Genomic DNA, 14,500 nt, shown 5'->3' with positions numbered 1-14,500 from the left:
CACAACCCTGCTTGCTGAAACTGAGGAGGACCTGAAGCACTTGCTGTGGAAGGTCAGTCAGAGACTGCAGTCTACAGTATGGACTGAGGTTCAATATCAAGAAAACAAAGATTCTCACCACTGGGCCGACTGGCAGCATCATAATGGATAGTGAGGAGATTAAGATTGTTCACAATTTTGGTTTGCTTGGCTCCAGAGTCAACACTCTTGGCACCAGCAGCCAGGAAATTAAAAGGCATACTGCGATGGGAAAATCTGTGGTTAGAGACCTCTCTAAAGTGCTGAAGTGCAACAATGTCAGTCTGGAGACTAAGGTGCGCCTGATACATGCCACAGTCTTTGCTACCACTTGCTACGCATCAGAGAGCTGGACAATGACTAGGCATGACAGAAGGAGAATTGATGCTTTTGAGCTGTGGTGTTGGAGAAGAGTGTTGACTATACCATGGACTGCTAAGAAAACAAACAGGTTTGTCCTGGAGAGGGTGAAGTTGGGCTGCTCCTTGGAGGCAAGGATTCTGAAGCTTAGTCTACCATACTTTGGACATGTTGCAAGGAAGGACCAGTCCTTGGAGAGAGACATCATGCTTGGGAGGGTGGAGGGACAGCGCAATAAAGGAAGACCCTCGATAAATGGATTGATTCAGTGACTAGGGTAATGGGGGTAGGTGTGTTGGAGATGGTGAGACTGGTACAGGACAGGGTAGAGTTTAGGGCTGTTGTACACAGGGTCGCTATGAGTCGCAGGTGACTCAATAATACATAATAACAACAACACAAACAGATGCAGGCCTGGATGTGCTCACTAGACTGGGCCAATAAATATGGAAAATAGCTACCTGACCAACTAATTGGAAGAGATCTGTATTTGTTTCCATTCCCAGAAAAGATACAACAAAATATGGAAATTATCAAACAGTCTTATTAATATCATGCAAGCAAAATCCTGCTGACAATTATTAAGAAACAGAATAGTACATTGTCAGAGAACTGCCTCAAATTCAAGCTGTGGCATAAAGGTTATTATCACTGATGATGCCAGATGGATCTTGGCTGAAAGCAGAGAGTACCAAAAAGATGTCTATTTGTGTTTTATTGACTATACAATGGCATATGATTAAGTGGATCACAACAAATTATGGCTAACTCTGACAGAAATGGGAATCCCAGAACACTTAATTATGCTCACATAAAACCTATTCCTACACCAAGAAGCTGTCATCCAAAGAGAGTAAAGGAACACTGCATGGCTTAAAATCAAGAAAGGTGTCTGCCAGGGTGCATCCTTTCTCCAATACCTATTCAATCTCTACATTGAGCAAATCATGTGAGAAGCTGGACTTTGAAGAAGAATGTGGCATCAGGATAGGAGGAAGACTTATCAAGAATCTGTGTTATACAGCTGAAACAACCTTGATTGCTCAGAGAGAGGAAGCCTTGAAATGCTTGAGGCAGAAGATCAAAGAGTACAGTCTTCAATACGGATTATATCTCAACATAACAAAAACAAAATCCTCACTCCCAGGCAAACAGGTAATAGATGGAAAAAGTCTGAAATGATCAATAATTTCATCTTACTAAGATTCACAATCAACAACGTTGAAAAGAACAGTAAGAAATCAAAAGATACATTGCACTGGAAAAATCAGCTGTCAGGTGACTCTGAAGGGCTAAAAGAGCAATGGCTCAATTTAAAGATTAAGGTGCACTTAATCTGAGTCATAGTCTTTTTAATTACTTGCTGTGCATCAGAAAGTTGGACAATAACTAAAGGATGACAGAAGAACAATCAATGTCTTTGAGTCATGCTGTGGGGAAGAGTACTGAATATCCATGAGCTATCAAAAGAATAAACAAAGCTGTCTTGGACAAAGTGCAACCAAGGTGCTCCTTGGATAAAGGATGGAGAAACTTCATCTAACATACTGTGGGCATGTGGTTGGAAGGCCCACTCATTGGAGAATATCATCATGTTTGGAAAGGTGGAGATCAGCATAACAAAGGAAGACCCTCAACTAGATGGACAGACTCAATGACTTTAACAATAGGTTATAGTACATCTGAGATGGTGAGGATGGCACAAAATAGGAAAGGGTTCAGATCTTTTTTTTTTAATTAATAATTTTAATGAACACTTACAGAGATTTTGGATTTCCATTCATTCATTCATCCATTGCTGCACTTCTCTCCCTGCCCAGCCCTTCCTCCCCAGCCCCCCTCGCTCGCTCCTCTCTTTTAAAAGTAAAAGAAACACTCACTCCCTGGTACACAATACCCCCTGCACCGCTCCCACCACCCCAAGTACATTTCACTAAGCAACCTTAATTGTGGACCATAATACCCTATCATACACTGCTTTTAAATTATTCTCTCCTTCATCTGTTTCAGTGCAGTGTACACATACTTTGCTGCTTTTATTCCCCTAAGCTGCTTTTTGAAATCTTCTGTTCAGTTCTTTAACTGCCTGATTTCTTCCCTTTGTTTTGGCTTCTCAGCATCCTAGTGCAATATTCAAAGTCTCTTTTGACAACTATTACAGTGTTTTCCTCCTCCTCTGTCTTAGAAATGACCTTTTGCATTCTTCATGGATGACAAATATTCTTGATATACTCCCATATTTCATCGGGTTGTCATTTATCAGTGTTCAAGATCTCAAATCTCTTTTTGAGATGGTATTTAAATTCAGGTGGGATAGACTCAAGGTCAAATTTTGGGTCCTGTGTTTTTGTTTTCATTTTCTTTAGCTTCAATTTGAACTTGTATATGAATAGTCAATGATCCATTCCAGGCATCACCTGGTCTAGTTTTCACAGCTGATCTTGAGCTTCACTAACAATTTTTTCCACAGATTTAATCAATCTGATTCCTATGTGGACCATCAAGTGAGGTCCATGCGTTTAGTTGCTGTATGTGTTTTTTTAAAATAAAAGGTATTGGCAATGAATAAATCAGACTGTACAAAATTCTACCATTTTATGTGCCATTTCATTTCCATGAGTATCAAATCACCAAGTCCACATTTTCCAACTACTGATCCTTCTTCCTTGTTCCCTGTTTTTGCGTTTCATCATTTATTATTATTGATGATTCTTGGTTGCCTGTTTAATCAAATTCAGACTGCAAAATGTGGTAGAAATCTTCTATTTCCTCCTCATTGGCTCTAGTTGTTGGTGCATATAATTGAATGATAGTGGTATTAACAGGTCTTCCCTGTAGATACGGATAATATCCTGATACAATAATGTTATTTCAGGATGGATCTAGAATTCTTTTTTTTTTTACCATCAAGAAATCTTGTTTTACTATCAATGAAACTTCATTTTTCCATTCCTTGTGTAGTAGATCATATGACTGACTGATTGAAAATGGCCCATGTCAATCCATCTTACTTTGCCAATGCCTAGTATTGTCAGTATTTATGCATTCCTTTTTTAACAATGTTCAATTTTCCTACTTTTGTGCTTCATACATTCCAAGTTCCAATTATTAGTGGCTGTTTGTAACTGTTCCTCCTCAATTTTGTGTCTTTGATTAGGATAGGGCTACCTGCTCTTAGGATGGAGGCTAGCCATGGCCGAAAGCCAAGTCATATGATTGCAGCTGGGTGCTTTGATCACTTGGAGCCAGCTGAACTGGAGACTTAATTAAAACATGTGACCACCAGCAAAATGTGTTCCTCTATTGAAGCTTCAATGAAACCCACAGTCACAAAAACTCTAGTGAGTTTTCCTGCTGACAATACAGTGTATACTGTCACATTCTGATTCAATCGGGTATTGCGTCCTGAGAAGTATTATGTTTAGAACACTTCCAGATCCTGTCCTAAAAATTTCTTCCTTCAGCTAATTTTGATCTGTATCCCTTTCTAGTAATATACCTTAATTTTGAGTATAACAGCTTTCAGTGAGTTCTAGAAAATTATGAACCCTGAAGGTGATTTTGGAATCCTTCTAAATTTGTGTTAGTGTCAGAAGTTCAGTTATTTATTTGGGGATATAACTCAGTCTCTAAAGTCTGACTACTTTAAGGCAGACAGAATGAGAAAAACATATTACCTATGTAATATCCATGTCAAATATTTTTTCTAAATCTGATGAGAAAAGAAACATAAAAACTGAAGTGAGAGACACTCTCAAGAAGAATCAGCTTGAATTCTTTAAAAGCATTAATAGCGTAAAAGAAAAAAGAAAAGCAGGGGTAAACACTGTTTTGGATTAATATATGGCAGTCAAATGGAAGAAACAATCCTTTACTGGAGCCCAAATTGAAGTAAATGACATTGAAGTAAATATATTAACATTAGAAAACGCAGAAATCTCAAAATGTACAGCATAATAACACTGATGTTATCAGCAATATTAAGTTCCTCAAGTGTGAAGATATTGTGATTGTGTAGGAGATGTGTATTATTAACCGTGATTTGAGTGAAAGTTTACAAATCATGTTGACTGTTCAGTCATTAACACATACTGTGTTTTATAACATTAATTAATGCAATTAATTCCAAGTCTGATCAACACCTTGCATACTTTTTCCCTTCACCCAACTCAATAAATATCTATTATTTATTTGTTAATTTTATCCCCCTTCTTCTAAATATTCAAGAACGAAAAATATAATTTCCTTAAAAGTGTTGTTGTTGTTGATTGCCATCGAGTCAAGGTCGACTCATAGTGACTCTATGAACAAAAGACCTAATGCCTTTCCATAGTTATCGTTGTTTCTCCAAGTTCATGGAGTTTCCAGAGACATGTGGCTTAGGAAGTGAATGCCACTCCTGCTTCCAAAACTGTTCTACAACTGGGACCTCCACCAAACACTGTCCACAATGGGAAACCATTCTGGTATTTGATATCCCCATAGCACAGGTTCAGCATCACAGCAAACCCAGGAACCACATATAGCATACTGACAAAGGGTGATGTGCAAAGTGGAAGAATGTTCCTCCAGATATAAAGATACTAGCTCATTTAGCAGTGGTTAAGTGTTGTCAAGTCGAATCTGACTCAGAATAAGCTCTGCACAAGAGACCTGAACTCTGGTCTATGATTAACATCATTTCTGTACATTTGTAAGAGAGTTTGTAGAGTTTCCAGAAGCATCTAGTTTAGGAAGTGGATGTCACTCCTGCTTCTCAACATGAATCAATCTGGAAGCTCATCCAACCATTGTACATAATGGGTATAGGATAATGTTTAGCATCACAGCAACTCCAAGTTGTTCAGTACAACAAATAGACAAATGATTGCTGTGCCTTTTAAAGAATATTCTTCTAAAATTAATAAATTTGGCCCGAGAGCCACAGGCCCTATAGTTAAATCCTATAGCCACACGCTTGAGCAGGGTTCCACCCTTACCCTTAGTCTAAGGCTCAAGGGCCATCCACTTTTGAGTGGGAAAAAGAAAAGTACACACAACAAAAAGGACCCCAGAAACTTCCCATGCCTGACCACCATCAAGACAAGACTGCCACCGAGATGACAGCCAGCCAACTTCCAGAGGAAGCCTTTCTAGGAAAGCTGACTTTCTTTGAAACTAACATGTTGAAATACCACAATACCAGTGGACCGTCACATTGTTAAGTACACAAATAAATCTAAAATAAATAGAATATGTGTATGTGTGAAAGAGAGAGAGTGAGTATGCGATCAAGAAAGAGCTAGAAATAAATATGAGGACAGGAGAAGAGAAAAAGAAAGAAAAGAAATGCTCCCCAAAACCATTAGTAAATCTAGGCAAAAAATATGTAAATATTTACATACCATATTTATGCATTTTCTTAAATTTTGATATTAGAAATAAGAGAGATACTGTTTTATGAAGAGTTTTATTTTGCCATGTTCACTAGCTATGTATACAATTTAAAGTTAGTGCTTTATCCACTTTGGCATTGTCTTAGAAGTTTGGAAAGAGAAGTATCATTGGATCCATCAATTCCACTATTTATGTACATATGCTAAAGAAAGAGGTGTGACACGAATACGTATATGCAACCTCATGTTCACTGCAGCATTAGTTCTAATAACAAAGAGATGGAAACATCTCAAGTGTCAATCAAAGGATGAACAGATTAAAAAAATCAGGATATATCAACAGAAGAACAGATAAAGAAACAATGGAGTACTAGGCAACACAGAATAAAGCACTAAACAAATTGGATAAACACTGTATAACATGGTCGCATCCAGAGGACATTAATATTTAGTCAAGAAAGTCAGTCACAAAAGAAATTGTATGAGACCAAAACAAAGAATTATTGTTGGATGGTTAGAGGGATGGGAAGGGAGCAGGGGAGTAAAAAAAAAAAAATCACTAAACAGACCCATTTAAGATGGATGTAGGGAAAGGTAAAATATAATAAGGGTATCAGCACAGTATCACTAAAGAAAGGAATATGGAGCAAAATGTGCATGCAAATTTTATTTGCTTTGTAAACCTTGACTCAAATCATGGTAAGAAATTGTTTTAAAAATGTTTGGTGCTTTTAAACTATTTGTACAGTTTCTGAAAACTAATCTCTTAAATAAGAAGGAATAACTAGATATAGAGAACTATCAGGCAAATAGAACCACCCATCTCAATAGTAATAAACAGAACTTAGAACAACCCATCTCAATTGTTAAGAAAGGTCCAGACTATAGTCTGGACTAGAAATTTAACATCTATTTATTATAAAAAAGGAATAATGTTTAAAAAAAGGAATAATGTAACATTTACACATAAAGAAATAATGTAACAGAAGAGTGAATGATGTTAGAAGGAGAAACCCTGTATCTTTGAAAAGACAGTAAATAACAGTTCTGGGGTTGATGGAAGGGTGAGGAGGGAATCAGAATAAGAAACTTAATTTTTCTGTCATATATATTTCTATCGTGTGTGTGTGTGTCTGTATACTTAATATATGTATTTTGATAGTTAACAACAACAACAAATAGGTTAAGTGCCATCGAGTCGTAGACGACTCATAGCGGCCCTATGAACGAAAGACCTGAGCACTGTTCATAGTTTCCAGAGGTAAGCCATTTTGGAAGTGGATGCCACTCCTGCTTCTAAACTTGTTTTAATCGGGAAGCTCCACCAAACACTGTCCACCATGGGTAACCATTATCACATTTGACACAATAGTGTCAGTGTTTAGCAACAGAGCAACCACAAGTGGCCTCTGTACAGTAATGCAAAGACCAGTGCTATACCACTTAGAAAAATGTTTGACAAAAAACAATTTAAACCAGGCCTGAGGTCCACAGGCTCACCAAATGAATTTTTAAATAGGAGACCTTATCACATGGCCTCACTTCCCTTAGCGAATCATTATTTCACCCTCGTGCTCACTCATCCCAGCCTCTGTAAAACCAGCTACTGTAGATGACTTTCAAACTTATCTCCAGTGCCATAACACCTACCAACAAGAGTTAAATTAGGAGCATAGCTAGACACTCTTAAAAAGTAGGAATTTCTAACCTTATCTATTGATTTATCATAAGCACCTTGAACAGCCTTTAACAGCCGAAATTCCATGTATTTGTTGAAAAAAAAAATTTGTGAGGATTAGGATGGAATGTTGACTCACTCACTAGTGGGTGTGAGATAATGTGATTCAGCCTCCTGTTTAAAAATGCATTTGGTCAGCAATATGAGGCTGGAATCCAGTTTGGAAGTTCTCTGCAGCAGACGGATTCTACAGAGGCTTGTTTGCTGGTTCTAGAGAGGATTAGGGTAGAATGTTGACTCACTAATGGGTGTGAGATGATGTGATTTGGCCTGCTATTTAAAAACACACTTGGGCCCTCAGGCTGGTTTTAATTGTTTTTGGTCAAACATTTTTCTAAGTAGCACTGGTTTGCTCATTTGCTGTACAGAGGTAGCTAGTGGTTGCTGTGATGCTCTACACTGTGATGCTGATAAGTCAAACGCAATAGTGATTACCCACGGTAGACAGTGTTTGGTGGAGCTCCCTAGTTAAAACAAGCTTGGAAGCAGGAGTGGCATTCACTTCCAAAATGGCTTGCCTCTGGAAACTCTATGAACCTGGAGAAGTGACGAAAGTTATACAAGTGTTCACGTCTTTCGTTCTTAGGGTCACTATGAGTTGCCTACAACTCGAAGGCACTTAACAACACCACCACAAGATATTTAGGTACTAATCTATGAAGCAAAAATACGTAATTAGTAAAACAATTAATCAACACAAATAGTTAGGAAGCAGTATATATTATGATATGCAAATACTATATGATATGAAGTGGAAGGAACTGTTGGAGCAACTCAGTATCAGCAGACAAAACTAGTCCAGGGGCAGACTTTGGGTCATACAATTAATTATTTACGTGCAAGTTCAAGTTGAAGCAAAAGAAAATGAAAACGAGTCTATAAGAACTAAGAATATGATCTTCAATCTATTCCATCTTAATTTAAAAATCAACTTAGAACAGGTTTAAAGCACTGAACAAACACTAATGATTGAAGACCAGATGGGTTGTAGGATGATAACAAGAATAGTACCATGAAGAGAATAAAAATCTTTACAGAGAGGAGAAAGAAAATACCAAAATGGATGACAGAAGAGACTCTGAAAATTGCACTAGATGATCGAGAAGTCTAAACAAAGGGAAAACATGTCAAAATAAAAGAGCTAAACAGAAGATTTCAAAGGGTAGCTCAAGAAGACAAAGCAAAGTATTTTAATGGAATGTGCAGAGACCTGGAATTGGAAAATAAAAAGGGAAGAACTTGTTCTGCATTTCTCAAGCCGAGAGAACCGAAAAACAAGCCTCAAATTGAAAGATGCTACGGGCAATATACTGAATGACTCATAAAGCATAAGATGGAAGAGATATAAAGAGTCACGGTACCAAAAAGAATGACTGACACTGAAAAATTTTAGGCAGCACCATATGAGCAGGAGCCAATGGTAATGAAGAAGGATGTGGAAGCTGCACTGAAAGAAAGCACTGGCAAGAAATAAGGCCCTGGCAATTGATGGGATACCAACTGATTTATTTCAATTAACAGATGCAGCCTTGGACACACTCAGTAGTCTATGCCAGGAAACTTGGAGGACGGCTGTCTGGCCAACGGATTGGAAGAGGTACATATTTGTTCTCATTTCCAAGAAAGGTGACCCAGCTGAATGTGGAAACTATTGAACAATATCATTAATATCATATGCAAACAAAATACTGTTGAAGATCATTCAAAATAGGCTAGAACAGTACATAGATAGGGAATTACCAGAAGTCCAAGCAGGATTTAAAGAGGTCATGGTACCAGGGACATCAATGCTGATATCAAAAGGCTCCTGGCTGAAAGTAAAGAATACCAGAAAAATGCCATGTCTATTTATGTTGTATTGACTATGCAAAGATATCTGACTGTGGATCATAACAAGTTACAGTTAATGCTGAGAAGAATAGGAATCCTAGGCCATTTAAATGTGCTCAATGCGAAACCTATACCTAGACCAACAGGGTGTTGTCTGAACACAGCAAGGGAACACTATATGGTTTAATATTAAGAAGAGAGTGTGTCAGGGTTACATTCTTTGCCATACCTATTCAATATGTACCCCAAGAAAATTATTTGAGAAGTTGGAAGTCCATGAAGAATGTGGCATCAAGATGAGAGGAAGACTCAATAACCTGAATTATGCAGATGACACACCTGTTGGCTGAAAAGTGAGGAGGACCTGAAGCACTTGTTGCAGAAGATCAAAGAAAGAATGCAGGGTTCAGTATGGATTGCATCTCAACGTTGAGAAAACAAAAATTCTTACCACTGGACCAAAAGGCAACATCATGTTAGAAGGATTCAAATTGTCAACAACTTCATCTTACTTGGACCCACAATCAATCCCTTGGTACCAGCAGTCAGGAAATCAGGAGACGTACTGCACTGGGGAGTCTGCAGTCAGGGACCTCTTCAAATTATTAAGGAGTATGATGTCAGTTTGAGAACTAAGGTGCTTCTGACTTGGCCCATAGTCTTTTCAGTTGCTTACTACACATCTGAGAGCTGAACAATGAATAAGATTGACAGAAGAATAACTGATGCCTTTGAGCTGTGGATTTGGTGAAAAGTACTGAACATCCCATGGACTGTCAAAAGAACAAACAAATACATCTTGATTAAAGGGCAGCGAGAGTGCTCCTTTGCAAGCAAAGATGAGGAGGCTTCACCTCACATACTTCAGGCATGTTGCCAGGAGGGACGATTGATGATGTTTGGAAAGGTGGAGGGTTGGTTGGCAAAGGAGAGGAAGACCCTCAGTCATGTAGATTGATATGGTGACTGCCACAATAAGCTCCAGTGTGTCAGAAAGTGTGAGGAGGCACAGGATAGGACAGGGTTTGATCTATTGTTCATAGGGCCTCTAAGATTGTACTCAACTTGATGGCAACATGTGATAAAGAGTCAATGGTAACAAAGAAATTCAAACTGCACTAAAGGCATTGTTAAACAATGATGACCCCAGAAATTGATGTGTTACCAACTGATCTATGACAATTAATAGAAACAGTCTTGGATATGCTTATCAGCCTGTGCCAGGAAATTTGGAGGACAGCTACCTGGCCAACTGACTGGAAGAGATCTGTGTGTGTACTCATTCCCAAAAAAAATGATCAAACAAAATGTGGAAATTACCAAAGAATATCATTAACATCACATGAAAGCAAAAGACGCTGAAGATAAGATAATCTAAAAACAGCTGTAACAGTTCACTGACAGAGAACTGCCATAAATTTAAGCAGAATTTAGAAAAGGACATTGTATCAGTGAAGCTATCCAATGGAGTCTGATTAAAAGCAGAGCATACCAGAAGAATGTCTATTTGTATTTTATTGACTGTGCAAAGGCATTGACTGTGTGGATCATAATAAACTATGTCTAACCGTGAGGAGAAGAGGAATCCCGACCACTTAATTATAGTCATACAAAATAAGTAAACAGATGAAAAGATTGGTTGTCTAGATGGAGTAAGAGAACACGGCATGGTTTAAAGTGAAAAAAAAAAAAAAAAGAATCTTTTCTCCATACTTACTCAATTTGTTTGCTGTCCAATTAATTCACAAAGCTGGACTATGAACAGAATGTGACATCAGCATTAAAGGAAAACTAATGTTTCCCTAAGAGCTTTACCAAGGGCAATGTGTTCAAGATCTGGTTAGGGATGAACATTAGCACTCTAATCTAGAAATTTGTCACAAATGCAAATTCTCAGGTTTCATTCCAGACCTAATAAGTCTGAAATGTGAGAAACAATAGCCCAGTAATTTGTATGCTAGAAAGTATTCCTGGTGATTCTGTTTCATGCTAAAGATCTAAAGACAAAAGAATTTAAAGTAATAGTTGTTTTTTTTAATTAATTATCTATACGTCATAGTCTAGTCATTCTTCTTCTTGTTGTTAGGTGTGACCCTACAAACAACAAACTGCAACTCTTCCCTATCATCACCAATCTCCACCATGCTCAAGCACACTGTTCCAGTCATCGCATCAATGCATCTCACTGAGCATCTCATTTTCCTTCATTGACCTCTAACTTTTCCCAGTATGATGTTTTATTCAGGTGCAGTTAAAAATTTAACTGCATGAGAAATACATGAGAACATATTTAGAGTAAAATTTAGAATAATGTATCAAATGATAATTTACTTATATTGATTTTACAGCAGAAACAGCCTACAGCAAAATACTAAGGAATATACTTACTTCAATGTTTCAGCAAGAAAGAAGCTCTGCTGTACATCATCATGTGTGGGAGTAGAGACATATACATCCTTGACCCCAGAAAATCCACCACTAACTCGGCAATACTTTTCAATAGCCTGTGAAAGAGATCAAACAAAAGAACCAATTAAATAGAATTTAATACTGGAAGAATACAATATTTTCATATATAAGGGATTCACGTAAACACTGTGTGTATATCAATAACATGTGCAGCTTACACAGGAAACTAATGTTCAAGGATTGCACTGTTTGTAAAATCATGTAACTTGCATGCATTGGACCAATTGGCGGCATTGTGATGGATGGTGAGAGATTGTAAACACCTTTAGTTTGCTTGGCTCCACAATTAACACTCTTGGCACCAGCAGCCAGGAAATTAAAAGACGTACTGTGTTGGGAAAGTCTGCTGTCAGAGACCTCTTCAGAGTACTGAAGAGCAACAATGTCAGTCTGGGGACTAAGGTGCACCTGATACAGGCAATAGTCTTTGCAGTCACTTGCTATGCAAGAGAGTGCTGGACAATGACTAGGGATGATAGAAGGAGACTTGATGCCTTTGTTCTGTGGTGTTGGAGAAGTGTATTGAATATGCCATGGACTGCTAAAAGAATGAATAGGTTTGTTCTGGAAAGGGTTAAACCAGGCAAAGATTCTGAAGCTTCATCTGACATACTTTGGACATGTTGCAAGGAGGGATCAGTCCTTGGAGAAGGAAGTCAAGCTTGGGAGAGTGGAGGGACAGCGCAGGAGAGGAAGACCCTTGATGAGATGGATTGATTCAGTGACTGGGATAATGGGGGCATGTGTGTCAGAGACATAAGATTGACACAGGATAGAGCAGGGTTTAGGGCTGCTGTACGAGGGTTGCTATGAGTAGAAGGTGACTCAAAGGCACATAACATCAACAACAACAATCAAAGCTCATAGAAATTCACTTGAGAATTTGATATTTTAAGAATAAAATGTACTATCAAGTGGTAATATACTGGAAAAGCTAACTTAGGTATCTGGTTTTAAGTGGAACTTCTTCTCCAAAACACAAATATTTTAAAGATGTCTCCAATTTTCCATAAACATCAAATTTATACTGTCTTCAATGAATTCTAAAATAAAGCACAGTAAAGCTTCACATTCCAAGAAATCAAAATGGTCAAAAAGTTTGAATTAAAAAATCAAAACTTCAATTTTAATACTTGCCATAAAACAAACCAACCACTGCTATATACAAGACATTGTATTATCACAAATCTATGAATTAGGCATTATACGTAGTACCAACCAGCAGGAACAGCTCATTCACACACACACTAAAATGATGTATTAAGTGCTACCAAAGTATTTCTAGGAAGGCTGTTTCTAAGAGCTTTAAATGAATCATTTAAATTTCATAACTTTATGAGGCAGTATCTCCTCTTTACATAAGGGAAAACTGAGACAGCGTAATTTCCTCCAACATTATCACCATGCAGTTACTCCCTGGGAGGATGGGCAATCTCTTCCCATGTGATTTATTGCCTCTGAAAAGCTGCTGGAGGGTCAGCTATGGGTAGGTTCATACTCGATGGCACACAACAGCAGTTCATATAGAGGAGCTAAAATTCTTGGTATCCTTTTTTACATTCTTGAACAAACCAATTAAATGGGATTTATTAACCATAATAATTGTTCAAAACAACCAATATTCTATTTAACAGGTATATCATACTCCAGAATTAAAGCTATTCATAGTATGTTAAAACTATGTATTCTTTCAAGTGTGGCTTATTCTTCCTAATCGTGTTACTTTTATTATTCAAGTTCTACTCCTTCCAAATTAAAATTTAATTAACAATGAAAAGATGTTATTTAATCAAGCTGTTATTTTGTAGCTTTACTGGTTAGAAGGAGCTCTGGTAGCACAGTGGAATTAAGCATCAAGCTACTAACTAAAAACCTGGCAGTTTGAATCCTTATGCCATTCCATAGGAGAAAAATGATGAAGTGTGCTTTGGTAAATATTTGCAGCCTTGGAGATGTTAAGAAGCAGTTCTATTCTGTATTATAAAGGCCTAGTGGGTAAGAAGTTGAGCTAATTTAAAGGCATGTGGTTCAAATTTATATAATGCTCGACAAGGTATCTATGGGCAATCTCCTCTTGTGTGATTTATAGTTTCTGGTTGGTTCCCACTCAAGGACACCTAACAACATGAACAAGAGTAGAAATCAGCTTGATGACAGGGGTTTTCTTAGGAGGAGGTGTATTTTAATTATAATTAGATTTTAAAACCTTTAAATCACAGAACTTTGTGTTTTTATCTTCCTGAATACAGGTAATTCCTGACTTAAGATGAGGTTCTGTTCACATGATATAAAAAAGTTCTGAGTTGGGGTTTTTAATTGTTTAGGTTTTCATTATTACTACTGATTTTAATTAGCAGTCTCTTTTATGGTCCCTCATAACTCAAATAAATATTAAGTCAGGTTTTACTTGTACTTGAAATCTATTTTAATACAAGAGGTTTTGAACACTGTCTTCACCAGAATTATTACATGTTTTCTGAACAGTTTAAATATACTTGGGAAACCACAGAGAGGTAGAACTAATCCATAGTCTTTTTTTTTTCTAATTTTCTACTATTTTATTTACAAAATTTGAATACATTGTTTTCAAGAACAAATTCTTTCCATTTCCCTCATCTCCCATCCAACAAATCGTACAACCCAGTAAGAGAAGCAAAGACCTTGAAAAAAAAAATCGTACTACCCCATGACTAATACCCTTCTCTTCCTG

The 14,500-nt window shown here is 37.4% G+C and overlaps 1 protein-coding gene across 1 annotated transcript in view; it reads right to left on the bottom strand.

Annotated features, from left to right (window-relative positions):
- MAN1A2 (mannosidase, alpha, class 1A, member 2) overlaps positions 1-14,500 on the bottom strand; it is a 208,234-nt gene that overhangs the window by 9,283 nt on the left and 184,451 nt on the right. Inside the window, exon 12 of the mRNA XM_006899582.1 lies at positions 11,710-11,825. Within this exon, the coding sequence (XP_006899644.1) occupies positions 11,710-11,825 (116 nt within the window). The remainder of the gene's footprint in view (positions 1-11,709; positions 11,826-14,500) is intronic.

The sequence above is a fragment of the Elephantulus edwardii genome, unplaced genomic scaffold, assembly GCF_000299155.1.
Source record: "Elephantulus edwardii isolate Elephantulus edwardi_28Jun2011 unplaced genomic scaffold, EleEdw1.0 scaffold00262, whole genome shotgun sequence".
Classification (NCBI taxonomy): Eukaryota; Metazoa; Chordata; class Mammalia; order Macroscelidea; family Macroscelididae; genus Elephantulus; species Elephantulus edwardii.
The sequence above is the reverse complement of the archived record's forward strand: the minus strand, read 5'-3'. Positions and strand labels throughout refer to the sequence as shown.